The sequence below is a fragment of the Mustela erminea genome, chromosome 18 (genome assembly GCF_009829155.1).
Source record: "Mustela erminea isolate mMusErm1 chromosome 18, mMusErm1.Pri, whole genome shotgun sequence".
In the NCBI taxonomy this organism is placed as follows: Eukaryota; Metazoa; Chordata; class Mammalia; order Carnivora; family Mustelidae; genus Mustela; species Mustela erminea.
This window is the reverse complement of record NC_045631.1, coordinates 55,315,342-55,337,130: the sequence shown is the minus strand read 5'-3', so window position 1 is coordinate 55,337,130 and position 21,789 is coordinate 55,315,342. Positions and strand designations below refer to the sequence as shown.

Here is a 21,789-nt window from a genome sequence, read left to right as displayed (position 1 = left end):
TTGCACAGTGAGAGGAGCTGGCCAGTCACATGCTGCCCAAATGTTGTCAGGCTAAAGGTCACAGTCCCCAGGCTGGCCCCAGGCAGCTGTAAACCGGCTGTGAAGGGGAACAGCATCACAACATCATCAATGTCTGGGGCCATTATTCATTGTCTCCCCTAAGGGGAGGGCGTTGCTACTGAGTATCTAGTAAATGGGAGGCCAGGAAGGCTGTTCAGCTCTGACAGCGCACGGGATGACCCCAGCACAAAGAATGATCCAGGCCCAATGTCAGTGGACTGAGGGGCCCTGTCCTAGAGGCAGACTCAAGGTAGCGCTGGGGCTCCCCGCAGGCCCGCCCCATTGCACCCACACACGCAAGCATAGTGATCCCCTTGGGCACAAAGGCACTTGCCTGGGCCCCCTGCTGGGTGTGGGGCCCAGAGACATGGGAATGAACGCTATCGGTATTGGCCTGGGTCTGGGGCTCACAGCCCGGGAGGGAACAGGAAAAAGGTCACAGGGGACGGTGATCCGCCCCACCCCCCGGGGTGTGGGTAGGTAGAGCGGAAGCAGAGGGTCTCTACTTGGCCTCAGGCTGGGCAGGCAGCTGCGCTACCACCAACACCCAGCGGGCCGGAAGCGGAGCCAGCCGGTCGGGGCCGGCTCCTCGGGGTGGCGGGGATCAGGTTGCAGGGATGGCAGGGCGGGGCGCAGGAGGCGGCCTCGGGTTGGCCGGCAGCTAGGGGCGGGGCCCCTCGGAGTGACGCCGGATCCTGGAGTCGGTCCCCACCCCGACATCCCAGGCCCCTAGGTGCGTGGGGGAAGGTGGGTTGGGTGGGCAGGCGCGGGAGGGAGTCGGGGATGCGCGTGCTGCGCCTGGAGAGGGCTGGGCGACGGCTGGAGCGCTGGGTTAGGGACTCCGTAAAACCTGCGACGTCGGATGCTGAAGCCGACCTCTTCGTGCTCCCGGGGCGCCCCGGGGCCTTGGCTCGGAGAGGCCCGGGGTGCGACGGTTGAGCTGCTAGGATCTGGGCTCCCAGCGCCTCTGCACCCACCCAGCTCTGCGCCAGACCTTGAATCCAGGCCGTGAGGGCTCATTCTCAGCACAGCCTGTGCTCCGGGGTCCCAATTCCAGGGCTTGTGCACAGCTGGGCCTCAGGTTGCAACTTACAGATGAGTAAAGCTTGTCAGAGGAGTCAGTAAGAACTAGGTCCCACCTGAGAAGCCGGGGGCGGGGGGAGCGGGGGTGTTGGTGAAGTGGGATGCTAACCGTGTGGATCCAGGAGGGAGCCCAGTATCACCCTGTCCACGTCAGCCCTTGGGTCTGACCTGCGCGAAGGAAGAGTTAGGCTCCTAACCCCCAGAGGGCAGGGACCAGATACTGCTTCTCTCTGTCCCCAGAGCAGGAACTCAGTATGTCCTGTCCACTGAAGGCAGTTCAAGACCCCCTCTTCAACCTGGTTTCTTGACTTCCTGTGCCCCAGGTGACCCTCTTAGCATCTTGATGGTCAACCCCTGCCAGTCAGTGTCTGTCCCTCTCCTTAGCACCCCCTCCCAATCCTGGCAATCTGTTATCCTACCACTCTGGGGACCTCATGCATGAGGGACAACAGAGAAAAGGAGTCCTCTCCAGAGGGCAGAACCCAGTGAAATCTGGCCCTGAAAGCAGTGTCTGGGCAGAAAACACTGGACAGCTAGCTTCATGAAACTGTGACTTTCATGGAGTGACCCTGAGGAACTAGACACTAAATATGAACTCAGGGTGTTAGTGATCGTATTTTACAGGGGAGGAAACTGAGCGGCCCAAGGTCACAAAGCTAGTAAGCACGAGTTGGGACCCGAACCTGTTGTTGGGATTCCTAGGTCATGCTCTCCCTGCAGAACCTCCTGCTAAAAGGGCAGCTGGTTTCTGGTCCTCACTTCGTTCCCTTACCTTTCAGTCACCCACAGCCCACAGAGGGACCCACCACCCGCCAGCCTTCATCTGTCAATATCCCTTCTAAAAGGAGAGGAAGGTCAGAGCCTCGCCCTCAGCCCGAGGAGGAGGATGAGGTCAGACCATTACCCAGCTGGAAGAGATCTAAATAATTCATGGGGCTGTGTGAAGCGGGGGCTGCAGCTTCCGGGAGGGCCTAGAAGGCACACAGCAGACAGGAAACAAAATCGGGTCACTTGCACCTGAGCCTGATCTCTGCAAACCCTGTGGTGCTGGAGAAAGGGTTGGAGGGCATGGCCCCAGGCAAGTCACTTCACCGGTTTCTTGCTGCTCTCATTTCTAGCTCTTACGGGAGGTGTGAACACCAGTGGAAAGGGGAATACTGGGTGTGGCCCTTGGCAGGTCCTCTGGGGAAGTAGTGATCATTCCCCTGGCCCCATCTGCCTTCCCACGGGCCCAGTATGGCACTCAGCACACCAGGCAGCAGCAGAACTGTAATAGGGGCTGTCCTCCTCTCTTAACCCATCCTCCATTCCCAGACCTTGGGGGAGGGGTGCAGGGGGAGGGGTACAGGCACAAAGCTTGCCTATTTTTGGAGGCTTGGTTTCCTCCCTTAGAATAAATCCCCAACCCAGAAAAAGTTGGAATCTGTCTTTGTTGGTCTAGAAGGGAGAGACTAGGTTAAAAATATGTATCAAATCCCAGAAACATTCTCTGTGAACACATGGGGATTCTGTGATAGGAATTCCTCAGAAACAAGAGAATAACATCCTTTAATTCTGAGCAGTTACCGTCCAAATTACTCTGAGCTGAACGGCTTGACTGTGAAATTTACTAAGGTGCTGTTCCAACCTCTTTTCGTTTTCTTCCATCCCAGGCTCATTTGTGATACGGCTGGACCACCTGGGGAAAGGCAGCTCTCTCCTAAAAACACACCTGTCTTCTCCACTTGGCCAAGGTCTGGAGGGAGCAGGGCCACTGGGTGTCCCCGGAGCCAGGGTGGCCTGCAGCTTTCAGGAGCCCATCCTCCCCAAGCCAACACCCAGATCCCCGGTGTACTCGGTCAATGAACAAACCCACATTCACTGCAAGCTGCTCTTCGAGGCCGTCTGGTGGGGGCCCAGACTCCCGTGAGACTGTCACTTCAAAAAGCAAGACAGTGCCTTTATTCACTGGAAGAGATCTTGGGGCCACTACCCTAGATCAAGAAAAGTCTGAAGTGCCCAAGAACTCCCTCTTCCTCTCCAATAGAAGGAAGTAATACTCTGTTCCAGGAGCTGAGCAACCAGAGCACGATCGGTCAATGGTAGTGACAGAGGGGGCGTGGGTGGGGTGGCGGGGGGAGCTGTCACAGGCAGCTGTACAGCCCTACTCTCTCTGCAGGGCCTGTTAGCCCAATTTTTACTCTGGAAAAATATTCCAGTAACAAAGGCACAGGCTGCTGGGGGCCCGAGGGTGGCACTGGAGAGCTGTGGGCTGACCAGAGCGAGGCTGGGCCCTGCTCTTGTTCTCTCCCCCCACCCTGGGCACCCCGCGAAGTCTCTGCACTGAGCACAGACATGCTCATGCCTGGGGAGGCCCCCTTGGACCAGCCAGCTCTGCCTGGTACCCGAGCGCAGGACAAAACCAGGAGACGATGCTAGAGAGACCTCGTTCCCGTTCAGTCTGGAGCTGTGCACATCTCCGTCCTTGCTGCCACCATCACCAGGTCCTGAAAGATGCCCCCCACTTCCCTGGGTGGCCGTCAGGACCCTCTGGAGCATGTCGTGGGAGAGGAAGAGTGCCAGCACGTTTGGGGTGCCCAAGGGGAGGCGGGAATCTGTGCATCTGCCCAGCAGGACATGGCACGAGTCCCAGTTCTGAGCAGCTGAGACCCCGGCCCGTATGATCCAGACTCCCAGCTGGCCCCTGAGGATGCAGCCCAGCACCGCCCCCCACCCCCATGTCTCGGTGGGCCCCAGCTCACTGCAGGTGGGGAGGGCACGGGGCCATGGCGCAGGAGGGCGCGTAAGAGAAGCAGCACCAAAGGGGCTCGGATCCACCACCCACAGGCCACGAAGAGGAGCGGTCCCTGCCCAGGCCTCAGGCTGAGCTCCGGCCCTGCTCCGGGGCCTTCCTCAGTCCAGGTGGTGACAGGGAGCCCTGATGAGAGAAAGCCCACTTCCGCCAGGGCTTGGCTCCAAACACCCAGGCGCAGGCGGGGCAGGCTGACGCTGGACACCAAGACAGCCAGGAAGGCCCGTGGTGTGAAGACAGGGCATCTGAGGATGGCCATCTGGAGAACCACAGCGTGGGGACACACGGGCTGTGACTGGGGGAAGGGCGTCGAGAGGGGACGGAGCCGGGCTGGGCAGTTCTGTAGATCCTTGTGGCCTCAGTCACGTGGGGGGTCAGGAGAGGCGGGCTCGGCAGCAAAGGGACTGGCCCTGGGGCCCCAGCCACACACCTCGGGGCTTCACAGGCCCCCACTCAGTCCTCTGCTTCCTGTTGGTGGCCTCCGGTCCCTCCCAGTTCCAGTGACAAGGGAAAGGTGCTGGGCCCTGCCCAACCCGGACAGAGGTACGAGGACATCAGGACGACGTGTGGTTCAGGGAAGAGGGCTTCTACCATCTCGTTTTATTTTGCGGGGACTGAGCCTAAAGTAACCAGAAAGAACAAGAGTCAAAGGGGACCCTACCGCCTGGGGGGGCCCAAGCTCCGGCTTCTACTAAAAACAGTGCCTGAGTCCCAGCGGGGCCGGTGCGATCTGACATAGAAGGGAAACTCTGGGAGAAATTTGTTTTTCTTCCGGCAACCTTTCTCTCCCTTCCAACAGAGACATTTTTTTTTTTTCCCTAAGACCGGTGTCAGAAAATAGCTTCTGACTCGTTGGGGAGAAACATTCCCAAGCTCGGGAGGGGCGGGCTTGGCAGCCCCTTTCGCAAAGCCTGGAGCCGGTGTCCAAGGGTCAGAGCGCGGCTGCTGATCCAAGCCCAAGCCACTGGCTTGGTCCCAGGGTGGGCCTTGGAAGACAGAGCTCCAGAAAACCTGGCCAGTGTTCGCCACCTCTAGAGGCTGTGTGGCCTCAGTGGGTCTGTTTGGTTACCTGTGACAGGGGCCAGGAGAGGAACACCCCTGCCTTGCCAATAAGGCCACGTCCAACCCTAAAATGGCACAGTTCTGGGATTCTGACTCTGTAGAGAGGACAGAGGGCTGTCCTGTCCCCCTTCTTGGCAGCCAAGAGGTTTAAAATGAGCTGATGTGGAAAGGCCTTGTTTATCATAAAGGACTCGGCCAGAGGACATGTTAATAACTGCCCAGGAATGAAACCAACCGGAACCGGCCGACCCTTTCCACCTTTGGAAACCCACTTTGTAAACAGGTGCCGGGGCTTTCTGAGCCATCCGCTCCCACCGTGCTCAGCACAGCACAATCTAAAGGCACAGGCCGGCCGCTCTCCACCGCATCCCCTGGAGCACATGAATGGCCATCCCCGCCTAAGAGGGTCTGAAGCTGGTGCGCCTTCCCTTACATAAACCCTCCGCAGAGCTGCCCGGTGGTGGTGGTGGGTCTGCCCTCCCCCTCTGGCCCCGTGCAGGGCTGGGGGAGGCGGGGTCCCCAAGGAAAGCTGCCTGATCTCAGCTAAGCCCAGATGCTGGACTAGACCCTGGACAGGCGCTGGGCCCGGAGTCCATTCTGATGCACGCGACGCCACACGACACAACACACAGGCTCAGCTGAAAACTCCTTCCCTGCGGGCAGGTGTCAGCTCCTGAACTGCCTGGAAGGAAACAGCAGCAGCGGCCTTCACGTGAGCTGGATTCAGAGGGAGGCGGTGGCTCCTCAGGGGCAGAGAGCCCGGGGTCAACAACGACATTCCCAGAGGAAGGGCTCGTAAAGCAAAAACGTGTTTATTAGGCACCCTTGCTCCTCACAGAGGAGCAAGACCCAGGACAGACGCGCCTGAGAAATCTCTCGAGGTTGCAGGAATCTCTCCGAAGACTCCAGAAAATGTTGGCACTGACCGGCCACCACCCCAAGAACACTGGCTGGCTGGAGCACGAAGCCAGGGCTGGGTCCTCAGCCCCACAGACACTGAGGAGTGGGGGAGAGGGGGGGCCGGGGACACCCACCCAGACCCTGGCGGACAGGGATGGCCTTCCCAGCTCTGAGCCACTGAGGGGGCAGGGGCCGCAGGAGAGCTCTGGGCTCCTCTCCCAGGGGCCCGTCCCAGGGGCCCTCCCCAGATCTGCCTGCCTCCACCTGGCCGCCGACTCAGTCCCACACATAGGGGTTTCTAAAGACCTGGGAGTTCTTGCCGTCTCTCAGCGGGGTGGCTGCCTGGTGGCTCTGGGCGGCGTACATGTCCTCGGCCCTCAGGGTGGAGTTGGCACTGCCCGTCACCTGGCTGTTGGCGGTGGCTCGTGGGAGGATGACGTCGTAAGCTCCTTCGGACTGAAAGGAAGGACAGGCGGTCTCACAGCCCGCTTCCGCCAGGGCGGACGCGCACACACTCTGCTTCCTGCAGGGCTGTGCCGGCCAGCTCCCCTCCCTCCCTGCAACCCCCCCCCAACCCGCCACTGCCCCCCAGCAGGGCCCCAGCGGCGGCATGGGATGGGGGACTCCACCGCTGCAAACAGAGGGACTGGCCTCTGACCTGGAACCCCTGCCCTCACCCCGCAGAGTGCCCGGCCACGAGGCATGGGAAGAGGCCTCCGGTCACCGCTGATGGCCCCCGGGGCGTCGCTGTTTTCAGAAGGATCCAACCTCTTCTCAAGCCTCCTGCCTCTTGCTCCCAGTTTCTGGGGCAAGTCCTGGGGCCCAGTGCAGAGTGAACCGCACTGAGTGGCCACTGCTCCCAGGCTCCCTTCTTCGCTGAGCCCTCAAGTGGCAGGAGGTGACACCCAGTGGCATCAGGGTGGCCGGTCTGCCTGGCCGAGGACAGCCGGCAGGTCGTGGGCGTGTCCCTGTTTCTGATTTTGAAGCCTGAACAGGCTAGTCCAATGTAGAGACTTAAGGCCCAAATTCTCTGCCTGGAAGCCAGCTAGAGCTGCAGGGGTCTGGCTCCTGGGTGGGCGAGAGATGGCTGTCAGGGGGAGGGGAGGGTCCAGAGGCACCCGTCCCAACGCCTGCCCTGGAAGGAAGGTAAACTCCTAGCCCACCTGCCTTATCCCTAACCCCTGCTACTCCAGAGCCCCAAGCTGCCTTTGGTGGAATCAGACCCGGGAGGCCCTCCCACTGGTTTACAATCCCCGGCTGACGGGCCCCTGGAAGCTCCCAGAACATCTAGGCGGGTGAGCCTCAAAATCACTGTGCCTCAGAATCACCTGGGCACCTGGTTGGGGCCCCCCGCTGTCACACCCAATCAGGCTCCACCCAGTGGGGGCCAGGTCAGTGTTTAAGTGGGGGAGGGGAGCCCCCATCTGTAGTCTTTGCTCATCTCTCTGGGTGGTTAACTCCCATCCGGGCAGACTCCAAGCTGTCACCATGATGCCACGAAGAGATGCTAACCATCAGCATCGCACCCCTCACTCCGCGCAATCTGCCTTTTCAGCAAGTTCCCAGGTGATGGTAATGCTGAGGTGGGGGGCACTGGGGACCACGTTGTGAGAATCACCATGTCAGATAAAACATCCCTGTTCGCCCCGATCCCCAACCACCGGGGAAGCAGGACTCAGTGTGCCAGGGCGACTAAGGGGTGGCCAAGCTGGGACAGCTGCTGGAGGAAGGATCCTGGGGAGCTGGGGGTCGGGGGGAGTGGTTCACAGCCGGAGTGGCTGGGACCAGCAGACCCTGCTTCCATCCTTCAGAGACTCCTTGCCTCAGCTCGGAGAAAGGAAGGGGCTGGAGCTGGAGTTTCACATATTCTTTGCACGCTGCGCTGCCCTGGGGCTCACGGCACGGAGGGGGGTGAGAACACCACCGGCTGATCTCCCTGGCTTCCTGTTCCCAGCGTCTTGCCAAGGCAGGTCACTGACCTCTCCCCACAGTGACTGCCAGCCCAGGGGGAGGAACATATATGGAGTGAGTGAGACTCTAAGCCGCTGTCTTCCTGTTCCCACCCCCCACTGGCTAATGGAGCATCTGGTTTCCAGAACCCAGGGGAGGTATGAGGTCGAGGGCTGCCGCCGCCTGCTTGTGGGGGGAGGGGAGCCAAGGCCCTCTTGGGACAGCTGTAGCTGAGAAGTACTTACCCAGACCTGTTTTCTGGTCCTCTGTGCCTTTGGGGGCACTAAGGAACGCCACCTCCCTACCTGGCTGAGACCTTCCTTTGTCCCTCCCTAAGCTCCTTAGGGTAACGCAGGCATCTCCCACCAGCTCAAGGAGGACTGTTCTGCTTTCTCTGCAGCCTGGGGCCGGGCCAAGGTCCTTGTGGGATGCCCAGGGACATAGGGCAGGTCCCCCTGCAGTGCCACTGAAGGCAGTGTCTACATCAACTCCAGGAAAAGGGCATTAGGAGCCAAGGGGCTCCGCTCCCTAAAGCCGACGCACCAGAAGGAGAAGCCTGCCTTGTCCCCATCACCTCCCGTCCCAGCCGGCAACTGGCCACATGGCCTCTGCACCCTCCCTACTGGCCGGCTCAGGCTGGGCGCCGCTGGGGCCACACTCACCGGGCCTTTGTGCATCAGGGCCATCTCGGTGGGCTGGTACACGCTGGTCAGCAGCTGCCCGTTGTACCCACTGTATGGTGACACCGGTCTCTTAGCTGCAAAGAGACACAGGAATGGTTTGGAGAGTGGACTCTCAGGCAGGGCTCCCCAGGGGGCATGGAGAGGAAGAGTGGCTCACCTTCCCTGGGATAACATCTGACCCAAGGGGGAAGCCTGGCCAGGGGTGGCCCACCTGGTGGGAGGGGTAGCTGCAGGTGGGGGGTCCCCTCCAGAGACCAGCATGCCTTTGTCAGGGGTCAAGAAGAGCTGCCACTGCCCGCCTTCCGCTTGGGCTTTCCTGCACTGGGAGGAACCCCCCCACCCCTGGCTTTCAGCAAAGAAAAATGCTCCTGTCAGCAACCTTCATATCCCCATCCGCCCTCCGGGGCCAGAGGCCAAGAGGGGCACATGGGTCTTCGGCTGCCTTCCAAGGTGGCCAGGCTCCAGCTTTGGCCTCCACCAACGCAGGCTAGCTGCCAGAGGCTAGGGTACACGGAGCGGACACCCCACAGGCTGGGACTCCTCATGTCATCCCAGGGCACAGCTGGCTGCTGATCCGCCAGGACCCCGCAACCCAGAGCCCCACCAGGAGGAACGAATGTACACGCATCCTGTCCTGTGGCACCCTGGCAAGTTTCCAGAACTATTTTCAGCTCCAAGAATACCTCGCCATGCCTTCGGGTATGTTGGTGTCCTGATCTGTTCTACCCTGCTGGGGTTCCCAGGGTGTCCGAGAAAAGCTGATGACCAACCCCTGGGGCCCGAGAGCAGGATAGGAGGAAGGATGTCTGTCTCCTGCAGGCTGCTGGCCCACAGCTCCAAGGGACCACAACTGTACAGGGCCAGCTTCCTAAGTGCCAGGCCCACTTGATTGATTTTTCCATTTAGGAAAAAAAAAAAAAAAAAAAAAGGAGGAAAAAAAACCCTCACAGCCCCAGAAATGTTTGCCTTGAGAGGACAAAGGCTGAGTACTATGAAGGCCTCCTGGCCAGACCCAGGATGAGAGCAGATATGGGTGCCCAAGCCCCGCCCCGACTCAATTGGTTCCGCTCTGTATGCAGACCCAGGGCTACCCCAGTGGGCAGATCACAGATCAAGTGCCGGACAGGACAAAGGTCACTCCTTCCCCCCAAAACAGAAATAATGGGGATCTCAGTTTGTAGAGAAGAGGCAAGGAGTTCTGCTTCTGGAACTTTCCCTGTCTCTGACTCAGCCCCCAGGCAGAGACTCCAGAGCTGGCGATGGACAGCCAAGCAACTGAAGTCTTAAGCCCCCAAAACATTCTGATCAGACCAGTCTGGGGTTGGGGTCAGGGGGCTGTCCTCGTCTTTCTGTCCTCCAGTTCCCAGTCCTGTCAGACAAAGAGTACTGTAGGCAGCTGGCTAAGGATAGCACGCCACAGGACACATCAGGAAAGGTACAGCACATGGCGCATAGTAGGTGCTCAATAAATGCTAGTGGTCCTTACAGTTAACAAAATGTCAGAGAAATACTCTTCCCTTTGGAAGCCAGGAGCTCAACTGGCAGCCAAGTGTCCCAGAGAATGATCCCCCCTCCCCCTTCCCCCCACCCCTGCCCGCCTGCTTCTCAAGCTGCTCCCAAGGCAGGGGCTTGGCACAGGCTGCAGAAGCTTCACCCGTTCCTGCCTCTTCCAATTCCAGGACGCCCTCGGCCTGACCCCTCTGAGGCTGTACATCTGGCCGGTGCCCTTAGTGCTGGGCTCCAACAGGAAAGCCCCATCCCATTCACAACGAGCCAGGACAGGAGCTTGGGGACAAGCCAGGGGAGAGTGGGTGCTGCTGAGACCAGGATGTGGCCCAGTGCTTCTGTTAAAAAGAACAAAATTGGGGCACCTGGCTGACTCAGTTGGTTAAGCGTCCAACGAACTCTTGATTTTGGCTCAGGTCATGATCTCAGGGTCGTGAGATCGAGGCCTGTGTGGGGCTCTGCACTTAGCAGGGCGTCTGCTTCTCTCTTTCTCCCCCCCACCTCCCTCTGTCCATCCCGTAGCTTGCGCGCGTGCTCTGGCGCACTCTAAAATACACAAATAAATCTTAAAAAAAAAAAAAAAGAACACAATCTTCACAGAGAAGACTTTTAAAGGAAGCTAAGACTATGAATATGTACACAATGTAAAAACAAGTCCAGGAAGGGTGGTTGTGATCATGGTCAAAGAGGAATACAGACCGCTAATAGCTAATACACCTAGAATAATTTCCAAGTGCCAGGCACAAGCATTAACTCAGTCTTCGCAAGAGCCTGATTTAACAGGAACCATTATCATCCCCATTTTACAGATGAGGAAACAGAGGCCCGTGTTGGTAAAGAATCAGTCAGAGGTGGCCAAGGACAGGACAGGAAAGAACAGGATAAAACCGGGGAGAGAGCCTGGGGAGGGGGTCATCTGTAGTGTTTGAAATTTTCCAGTGATAATCTATTCATGAACCACAGGAGATGGGAAAAAAAAAAAAAAAAAAAAAGACACCTTAAAAAATGGTTTTTAGAGACTTTAAGGCAGAAAACTAGCGATAATTCGAGAACCTTCCATCCTGCTGAGGAGACCAGCCCCGACCGTCCCGCCGTCCAGGATGTGGAACGATCGATGGGGGACCCAGGGACAGTCTCCCTCTGCCTACCTGAGGCTGGCTCGTCCATGGAGAATGCCTTGTTCTCCACAAACATACTCTGGCCCTTCTGCTCTTTCAGGATGGTCTCGTAGCCCACGCCACGGGTAGGGTACATGTCCCCCTGGTAGCTCTGCTCCGGGCTGGCCTTGGTCACCTGGGAGACCTCCGGGATGACATAGAAGAGGACAAAGGCCCAGGCGTTGGCGGCGAGGGCGATGGCCAGCGTGGGGTCATCCCAGGTGGGGCTGTTGCGCTGCCGGTTGCCGTAGGTGTACATGACGATCCACACCACCCATATGGCCATGGACGTGGCTGTGGTGAGCAGCACGAAGACGCCGTGCTTCCGCCAGCGCCGAAAGCGGCCGCACAGGGCCGGCCAGGCCCCGGTGAAGGCACAGAGCAGGAGCAGCATGACATAGATGAGCGCCATGACGAAGTCCATGTTGGCAATGGCGCAGGGGGAGGCCGCGGCCCAGGCCGCACTGCCGTTGCCCTGAGGGCCGCCCTCACCGCCGCCCCCCCGCACCAGCGTAATGATCAGCCACTCGGTGTTGATGATCACCTCCACGAGCGTCAGCAGCAGCGCCACCGCGAAGATCACCCAGCCCCGCGGCCCGTGGTTTTTCCGGGCCAGAAAGTTGAGGGCAAAGACATGTGCCACCAGGCAGGAGAAGCAGATGGCGAACAGGACTCCGAAGAGGAACCGCCGCGAGGCACAGGTGGAGAAGTCGGGCTTCACCACGCAGGCGAAGACGAGGCAAAAGAGGCCCAGGGTCCCCAGCAGGAAGAACACCTGGGTCCCCAGGAGACTCCGCTTCTTGGTGTCCTGCACGAAGGGGAGGCTGGCCACGAGGATGATGGTGAGGACAAAAGTGGTGACGACTCCCGCCCCGGCCACCGCCTCCAAGATGATGCCCCAAGCCCCGGAACGGTCACACAGGTTGTAGTAGAGGGGGTTGAGGTCTGGGCTGCAGCCAGGCGGCACGTGGTTCTGGGCCTGGGTGCCGGCGGACAGGAAGAGAGGCAGCCCTAGGCACGTCAGCAAGGTTTTGGGGACGGCCATCCTGGCGCCCAGGCCAGGCGCCGGTTGGGTCCCTAGAGACAAGAGAGGGAAAAGGCAAAGTCAGTCCTCCAAGGCCAGACTCGGACACACAAGTCACTTGTTTCCCCCGATCCTGAACCAGGGCACATAGCGGGAGCAGATCACAAGGCTGTCCCCCCAGGCTTCAGAATCCTTCTTGACACAGCACTCCTGGGAAGCGTATCCACTGACCAGAGAGGCAAATGAGATGAAGGCCATTTGTCATCTCTGTTCCTAGTCATAGAAAAGACAGAACCTGTCCCGGAACTGTCAGGTTCCCCCCTCTCCTATCATAACCAGGACCCCAATACTCCCTGAGCTCCTGCGTTTGAGCTGAGGGTGACAACGTCTGAGAGCAGGTCAAAACCAAGCCTATCACCCATTTTGCACTTTCTCTCTGCCCTGAGACTCCGTCTCTGTGATGCTCATGGCCATGCCCAACCCACCATGCGCTCATTCACACTACCACGGACTTCCGAGCCCCCTGAAAGGCATGGCCTGCAGCCAGAAAAAATGGAGAGAGACAGTTCTCTCGGATTCCTCCCTACCACCTCCCTTGTCTGCCCTTCATGTGCCCACTTCCCACGTCAGCTCTCCTCTTCGGAACCCAGACTTCTTTGTCTAGCTTGGTTGTCGGAGTCAAGGATAAAATAATTTCTCGGCTAGGGAGTTAATGACTTCATGCAAAAATCCTCCTATGAGGCATTAACATTTTAAATCCAAGAATGGGGAAGGGCAATGCAAAGCCCAGAGGAACTTATTGTCACGGAAGACATGAAGGCATCGTAGCTAGAAGGCAAAAAAAGAGATCTTTCATTCACACCAGGAAGGTACCCTGTTACTCTATGTACTACTCATTGGACCAGTCCCGACAACTAGTCCCAACATCAACAGCGGCTCTAGAGTGGCTAGTGAGCCGCAAACAAAACGGAACCCCTGCCCTCAACACCAGCTGGGCTAGCCCTCTGTGGATTGAAGGTGACGAATGTGGCAGGTTGGGCACCTGGGTGGCTCAGTTGTTAAGCATCTGCCTTCAGCTCAGGTCACGATCCCAGGATCCTGGCACCAAGTCCCACGTCGGGGTCCCCCCGCTCAACGGGAAGCCTCCTTCTCCCTCTCCCACTCCCCCTGCTTGTGTTCCCTCTCTGTCAAATAAATAAATAAAAATCGTAAAAAAAAAAAAAAAGAATGTGGCAGGTTAAGAGAAATTAAATATCTAATTAGTGAAAGGTTTTAAATTTACTTGGAGAACAGAGAATTCCGATGTTCTAAACAGCCAAGTTCAAAAATACTGCGAAATGCAGATATGCACATTATATCACCCCTTCTTCAAGTAAATAGTGAAAAAACCCTCTTCTCCTCTCTCCCTTCTTCGGTCCCCAGAACTCCCCAGAAAGAGAGCAACCAAGCGGGACACCTGGGTGGCTCCGTCGGTTAAGCGGCTGCCTTTGGCTTGGGTCAATGGTCATGGTCATCCCAGTGTCCTGGGATCAAGTCCCACATCAGGCTCCTTGTTCCGCAGGGAGCCTGCTTCTCCCTCTGCCTGGCACTCCGCCTGCCTGTACTCTGTCTCTCTCTCTGACAAATAAATAGATAAAATCTTAAAAAAAAAAAAGAAAAAGAAAAAGAAAAAGGATGGCAACCAAGCTGCCCAGGACAATAGTGACCACTAGTGGCTCTCAAGGGAATGGCATGATCCGACTCTTGCCCACCTCCATCCTTCCTCCTTCCCGGGTGGTGATACTGTCTACCCCCTGAAGTTTTCACCATTCCTAGTTACCTAATTTCTTTTTTTTTTTTTTTTTTTTATTTGTCAGAGAGAGAGAGAGAACAGGCAGAGTGGCAGGCAGAGTCAGAGGGAGAGGCAGGCTCCCTGCGGGGCAAGGAGCCCGATGTGGGACTCGATCCCAGGACGCTGGGATCATGACCTGAGCCGAAGGCAGCTGCTTAACCAACTGAGCCACCCAGGCGTCCCATAGTTACCTAATTTCTAACAGGTGAACAAAAGTCCTCAATCTCAGTCAACAGAAACGGTCTCTCTGTCACTGATAAGTGGAAGAGTACCTGCTATAGATAACAGAAAATAAAGCTCAAAAATTAAATGAATCTACATAATAAAGATCAATTTTCAAAGTCCTTTAACATATCCCACAGGCCCAAGGCACCCCTTGAAAACACTGTAGGTATCTCGACCTTCTCAGCTAGTTCATTTTTTTCTTTTTCTTTAAGATTTCTATTTATTTGGCAGAGAGAGCAAGAGAGAGCACAAGTAGGGGGAGCAGCAGGCAGAGGGAGAGGGAGAAGCAAGCCCCCCCCACGGGGCAGAGGGCTGGATGTGGGGCCTGATCCTGGGACCCTGGGATCATGACCTGAGATGAAGGCAGGCGCTTAACTGAGTCACCCAGATGCACTCGGGTCCTTCATTTTTCAGTTAGGCTGGCTCCTCCTCACCCCCGTGCTACCTATCATTAACTCTTAATAAGCTAACATCTTTACTGTGTTTCCAAATAACTGCATGGTCAGAGCTCAGTTCTAAAGCAAAAGCACGTTTCCCCTGCACTGAGATTTAAATCAGCTTTCGTAGGGGACTCTGTGTAATCGCAGATCAATAAAGCATAAACTGTGTTTACAAGTGCTGGAAAGAAAGAAGGGTCGATGATTGATGGATAAGCAGGAACACCGATCCACTCCAAGGAGAGAGGTGATTTGCAGATTCCATGCTAGGGGTTCCTAAGCATTCAACCCCATCTTGGGTGTTTGGGGCTCACAGCAAAGCAGCCAGAACTTTATGGTAGAGTTGGAGATGTGGCAGTGCGCCCTGAGAAAGGCCACCCTGACTTAGCCCCCAGGTATCTGCATATTTTCCAGTACTTTACCCCCTCCCAGCTCTGGGTGCCAGTTTGGAAACAGGCACCGCTTCCCAATCAGAAAATATCTACTGTGCATTTGCAGGGGACAAAGGCCAGTCGCTCTCCGATCTCTGGGAAACGAAGATGAACAAATACAGTCCCCGACTGGATGGTTTGTTTGTTTGCTGGTGTTTTTTTCCGTTTTGTTTTTCCTCCAAGACTTGATGGTTTTTAAAATCCAGTACAAGAGATAAGGTAGGTGTGTGAGAAAATGGTTAAGTACCACACAAAAGAATTTGCCTCTGGGGGAGGGAAAGGTGCTCCAAGAACACCCAGGTGGAAGCTTTTCCAGATAAAGGGTCAGAAAAGACAGAATGGAGAAGACCGTTCAACAGCGTTTTATTCAGTCTTGTATCAAGCATGAACCAAGTTTGTAAGGGGAGACACAGACTAGAAATGCTACAGGGAGGGAGTTGGGGGCATCATTCTAAAGGCAATGGGGAACCACCGAAAGCTGTGTTTTGCACAAACGTGGAATAACCAGGGTTGTGCTTTAAGATCTCAATCTGGCCAAATGCACAGGCAATCGATTTGTTGAGGACACATTCGCCCGTTTAAAGATCGAGGCCAAAGTAAAGCCATAACGGCCAGATCGGAGAGATCATTTCCCAAATAAAATCTAAGGACTGGCTGAAGGAGGGGAAAAGGATACCAAAGCCCATAATACAAGTTCAAATCTGGTTAACAGCCACGTCATGATGAAGGGGGAAAAAAAACCCCACCAACAAACTAGGTCCCATTTAGCTCTGCAACCCTTCTGGTCACTTACTCCTCTCCGTCCATCTTGCTCTTAGAAGTACACGCCTTTACCCAGCATCCAGCAACCTCACAGCTCTCTGCCCCCCCAATGTGGGGAGAGGAAAGAGGAATCATTTCCTGTGGCTCCTCCTCCTGACCCGGTACCCTGCTTGCTGAGCAGCCCTGAAACTTACCAGCCCCAGATGAAACAAACTATTCCCACCCCACACAATCCATTTCTCTATTCCCCCCAGCACACCAGCACACGCAAGGGCCAGTATGGAGACAAGAATACACCTACTCAAGCCTAGGGCAGTGATCCGTGGAGGCCAACAGATTTAGAGAAAGAAGGAAGCTCAGAAGAGGTCCTTTGACCTCCACGAAAGCAGATTCAAACAGTCAACCCATGCCACTTTTTACATGACGGCAGGGGCAAAAGGGAAAAGCACTGCAGAGATGGACCCAGCTCTGCTGAGAAGCTCTCCGTCCTGCAGGTCCCTAAAGCCTGCACTTCCTGGTTGTCTTCTGGGCCTGGATGGCTCTTCTACGCAAGGGCCTCCCCTACCAGGCTGGAAGGTGTGTGAGGGCAGTGAACAAGCCATGTGTATCTTAGCTTCCCTGCAAACATCTAGAGCTGCACCCTGAACAGAGTAGGCATTTAAAAAGCATTCGCAGAACAGACTCAGTGCCCGCTTTTCCCCGGCCTTCTTCAGTCTGGAGTCACATCTTCTGCTTCAAGGTTCTCAGTGGGACCAAGGAGGGGACCTCCTCCTGCCCCACGAATTTCTCCCTCTCCACCGCGGCAGCACAGCCCAGTCTCAGATTATTTCCTGGACAAAGGGGCCCTTTTGCTTCACCTCCTTGGAATCAGTCATACAAATATTTTTAATCACCTCTGAAATCAGCCTCTCCGCAGCTCAGCCACTCAGCCCCCAGCTCTGGTCTGAGTCAGCCCAATCCAGTTCCTGAATCCCCTTCCTCCCAGTTTCTCTCTCCAACGGGAGGAGAGAGGCCTCAGCAGGGGGTGGGTTCAGAGGCCCAGGGGGCCCTGACTGGCTTGATCAGAGGCACTCAGACCCACTCACCTTTCCAGAACAACCTCCGCTTCAACCCTGCCATTCACACCAGAACCTGAGAACCTTTAGGGCACAGGAGACCATCCCGAAGAAGGTACTAAGGGCTTCACAGCGCCGCCCTGTTCTGGATCTCCCAGGCTCAAGGACAGAGTAAGATATAGACACGCAGCCTGTGGTTACATTTAAGGGTGCCGTGACCCCCAACAGCCCCCTCTCAAAGGCACCTAGGCTCACCCAGGGACACCACGGAGCATCCTCCTTGCTCATCTGCCAGCACTCAGCAGCCTATCAGGACAGATGGATGGACCCGCAACAGCCCTCCCATCTCCTTCCCTTCTCCCCCATCCCACCTCCCCTCCCTGAAGTTCTATCACCTTACTCCTGTCCAGGGGGCTCTGGAGACAAAACCCACAGATAAAAGGGATCAGAGATGCCTTGCTAGGAGGTACTGAGGTATCCAGGCTGGGGAGGGAGAGGCTTCTGAAAACCTCAGCCTAGACCTCCACATTAAGTGGACCTTTGGGCCAAAATTTCCTGAGAATTCTGAAAGGTGGAAGTCTTCAATCCAAGGGTCTGCTGTGGAATGCCACTCCGGAATGCGCCCCGCACCCCCCCCCCACACACACAGGAAGACAAGGTGGGGACCTCCAAGAGCCCAGAACCCTATTTTGACACATTCTGATCCCTGTGCTGTAGGACCAAGATCGTGCAGCTTTGAAATGATCAGCTTTTCTGGGGTGTAAAACTGCGGGCTTGAGGGATGGAGGGGCCCTACCCCCAAGCCCTGCGGCTGCAAGCCCCCTCCCTCCTCCCTGAAAAGCCCTAGCAGGTAGGAGAGGGGAGCAGGGATCTAGGATCCTAGCTGCCAGAAATAGGGGCTCCTTAATGGTCTGATTCCAAACTTTATACAAGATTCTGAGAATTTCCCTACTCACTCCTGCGGTCTGCACCGGCGCTCCCCTCGCCTGGGGAGCAGGGACCCATCCTGTCTCCCGCATTCCCTTAGGCCACAGAAACCTGCCCTCCCCATCCCCGGGCACCGGAGAGGAGGCCGCCCCACCAGTCAGTGCTGACCGTGGACTCACGCAAAGGGCCGCGGGAGTGGAGGGGGCAGCGACTGTGGAGTTCGGGACAGCGCCGGGCTTCCCCCACCCCTGGTCCCCAGCCTGCGCCGGTTTGGAAAGTTTCTGCGACCGAGCGGAGTTGGCGCAGCGTCCCCCGCGCCCCGGTCTTCCACCCTCTGGCTTCTGCCCTCGCCCACGGCCCGCCGGCCCGACCGGGCTCTTCCGGGCAGCGGAGCGGAGGGCGGAGCGGGAGGCAGCAGCCCTTACCTGGGACGCGCCGCCCGCCGCCCGCCGCCCGCCGCGCGGCGTTTGGGGCCACCTCCAGCCCCAAGCGGAGCGCGAGTGGGGTGAGAGGGGCTCGGCGGAGGGAGCGGAGCCAGACGCAGCCCCGGCCTGGGGTGGCGGGGCCCGGGCGGGGGCTCGGGGCGCAGGGCCTGCCTCTCCCGGGAACCGGGGCCGGGCCGGCCGCACTCAGTCGCTCCTTCGGGCGCTGGCCTCTCCCCGCACTCCGCTCCTTTCTCTGGCAGAGGGTGGGCCGGCGCCTGCATCACCGTGACATCACCTCCATTCAGGCGCTTATCGCGCGGCCGCGGCGCTCCAGGTATGTGCAATCCGTTTGCACAGCAACAAAGCCCGCCGGGCCCTCCCCCCGCCGACTCACCTCCAGGCTCCGGCGAGGCGTACTTTCCGGCCGGGGAGGGAGCTCGGAGTTACTGGCGGAGCTGGCCTGAGTGTTGTTGCTGTTTACTGCCACGCCCCCGCACGCGGGCGCGCGCACTCACGCGCACTCACGCGCGCTCACTTTCAGGATTCGGCTTTCCCTCCGGAAAGCGGTTTGGGGTGCAACCCAGCACACCCCTCCGGCGGGCTCTCTCGCCCCGCATGTCCCAGCGCGCGCACACACGAACACGCGCGGCGGCCACTTCTTCGTCACCTTCGTCCTGGCCCTTCCGTGAGGGACACTCGCTGGGCACAGTTCGCTGCTCTGGGCTAGAGCGAGGCGCACACTCGGACACAAAGTCCGTCTTTGTCACGTCTTCTGTGCCCCCTCCCCGAGCTTGCACACGTGGACACACCACCCACCGACTGTCCGCCTCTAATACGCGCGGCCTTTCCCTGGCACCTGGGTCACCAAACGTGCATGGGGGTGCGGAGGGCGCACCGCGAGCGTCCCTACCGCCGTGGGCGGGGCGGGGCGGGGATCCACTCGGAACCGTGAACAAACGTCATCCCGGGCCTGACTCCCCTGCGCCTGGATTTCCTGCGACCGCCCCAGACACGGTCCAACTCTGAGCAAGCCCTCCCCTCCCCGCGTCCCGGTTCCCTGTTCCGACTTGTCCTAATTAGCCTTCACGGTCATGTTCCCCGAGGTACAGTGTTTAACCCGGCCCCCGCGGTCCCTGCGCTCAGGGACGCATCGGCCCTAACGCCGAGTCCAGGTCTCTAGCCGCCCGCGGACTTTTCCACGAGTTCGAGTACCCTCCGCCCCACCCCCACCCTCTGCCCCGAGGTGGATCCCCCAGTTACCACCCTTTCCCCTCCAGCCCCAGGAATCAGCAGAAAGGGAACCGCAAAACTGGGGAAGCGAATCCAGTTTGGGACGTCCCCGGCCCAGTAAACAAGAGGAGATTTTTTCCGGCCGCCTTCCCTTGGGGCTGGCGGGCTCTGCGGGAGGTGGGCAGCGCGGTCCGGGGGCGCCCAGCGGGGCCTAGTTAGCAAGCTCCGCACTGGGAAGGGAGAGGTTGTTGGGTCTGGCCGGGGCCCAGGGGACGGGGAGGGAGGGCAGGACGCCGGGTCTCCGGGGTGCTGGTTCTCGTGACGCCGAGTTGCCTGGGGGATCGCCAGCAGCGCGCGGTCGGAGCCAGCCGGTGGCGGGGCGGGCGACGGGGCGTGTTTGCACAGCCTGGAGCGCCCTCGGGAGGGGCGGGGAGGGGAGGCGGCTGGTCCCGGGTTCGGGGGGTGGCAAGGTTGGGGGGAGGGCGCGGGGAAAGGGGAGGGGTACCTCTAGGGCTGTTTGTGTGCCTCAATCTACGACAAGCAGGAGTCAAACTCAATGAATCACCAGGAGCTGCCGGAGCGATAAACCCCAGGCCTGCCCCTCCCCTCGCGCACCGGCTTCTCGGAGTCCAGGAGGGATTGTTTGCTTAGCGGCCGGGGCCGGCGGTGGGGCCCTGTTTTCTAGAACCCGCCTCCCTCCCTGTGCCTTGCCGTCGCTTGCAAGTCTGGGAAGTGCGGTGATCACTGAATTGTTTCCGTTCTTTTTAAATATTAAGAGGAACAGCGCGTTTCTGGTGCAAAGTTGTGCCTTACTCTACGTCCCCCTCCCCTAAGTCCACCCCTGCCCCCACGTCTTCCCGACCCTCCCCTGTGGGTGTGTAGGCAGGTGCCCCCGCGGGGAAGGCAAGCCCTAAGCGAGCCAGTAAGTCCCTCCGGCCACTGACTCGTGGCTTTCATTAACAAGGCAAGTATTGAAATCAGTTTGCAGGGAGGGTCGCTCATTAGCATATGTGAAAAGCCAATTCTGAGAGCCGAGGGTGGGTGTAGGGGAAATGGTCTGGGAGTGAAAGCATTCTGGATCCAACCCATCTTCTCCGGCTTCTGGAACTCCTTCAGGTACAGAGGACCCTCCCAAGAGGCAAGTTTTCCCCTGTCAGTCCCTGCCCAGGCAGGGGTGAGGTTGGGGTATGAGGCGCCTGGCCTGGCCACCCACTGGGAGTGGGTGAAGAGGCATGCCAACCTGCGCAGTAGGCACCCCTGGAAATGTAGGGCAGCTTTCTGAGAAAGGTTTGCTGGGTCCTTTTCACCCCGTCTCACTGTGGAACAGGATCTGCCTTCAAAACAAAGCAAGGCCCACGGGGCAGATGACCTGTCCCTTTCAGCCTCTGGGATCCCTGGTGCCCTCTGGTTTAGTCCCTCGGGCAGGGCCCAGCTGGGTGTGGGAAGGTGGCACTGGAGGTCCAGATCATGAGAGCCCCAACCCACTCCAGTCCCCGTGAGTCCCCGTGGGGGTGAAGGGTGCTGCTGGGCACAGGCAGCCTAGGTTGGCCAGAAGGGAAGTTCTGTGAGAGGTGTGGTGTTTTCCAGAACTCCAGGTATAAGGTTGTCTGTGCCCCCAAATGCCATTCACCCAGTTTAATGACCTATAGGCATAGAAGCCTTTATGAACTCCCATTTTCACCAAAAAATAACACTTTGTGAAGTCATCCTCTATGGATACTGCCCCCCCCCAACCCCCACACTGTTCAGAGAGATCCTGGATTAATGGATTGTCAGGGAGTGTCTGGTTCCCTCCCTCCCCTTATATATGGTGCTTGGGTTCCTCCTTCCATCCTTCCGGGCCTTTCTTCAATGAGCTGCAGGACGCCAAGGGACTGACAGGGCCCATGGGTCAGCAGCAGCTCTGCTACCAGCCAGCTGTGACCTGGACAGGTCCCTGCACCTCCCTGGGCCCTACTATCCTCTCCTGTACAATGGGCTGATAACCTCAGCTTTACGGCTCACCGAAACATCCAGATGAACCCGAGTGTGGAGTGTTCCTCACACGAGTCTGCCCCTCACAGGTGCCCAGCGGTCAGCCTCTCCATTCCTGGTGCATCCCCTCCAAATCTTGGTCCTGTCTACTCTTGTAGAAGCTGCTTCTCTGACCTTTTTTCAATTCTGTTTTATCAGAACAGCCTTATCACACCGTGCTCTGGGCCTTCCCCTCTGCTGTTCCTTCTTCCTCCAACATCGTCTACCTTCTACCTC

At 57.9% G+C, this 21,789-nt stretch overlaps 1 protein-coding gene across 4 annotated transcripts; it reads right to left on the bottom strand.

Moving 5' to 3' along the window:
• Positions 1–2,657: 2,657 nt before the first annotated feature.
• Positions 2,658–20,132, bottom strand: GPRC5C (G protein-coupled receptor class C group 5 member C). 4 transcript variants are annotated; one of them, XM_032319541.1, is made up of 5 exons: positions 20,045–20,132; positions 11,184–12,269; positions 8,509–8,603; positions 6,203–6,352; positions 2,658–4,554 (listed from the first exon to the last, which is right to left on the bottom strand). In XM_032319541.1, exons 2-5 carry the CDS (start codon positions 12,235–12,237, stop codon positions 4,522–4,524), a joined length of 1,332 nt encoding a protein of 443 aa, XP_032175432.1. In that variant the 5' UTR covers positions 12,238–12,269; positions 20,045–20,132; the 3' UTR covers positions 2,658–4,521. The 4 variants fall into 4 exon arrangements, with proteins under 4 accessions (XP_032175432.1, XP_032175430.1, XP_032175433.1 ...); XM_032319539.1 differs by lacking the exon at positions 20,045–20,132 and adding an exon at positions 18,704–19,940; XM_032319542.1 differs by lacking the exon at positions 20,045–20,132 and adding an exon at positions 18,310–18,586.
• Positions 20,133–21,789: the final 1,657 nt, after the last annotated feature.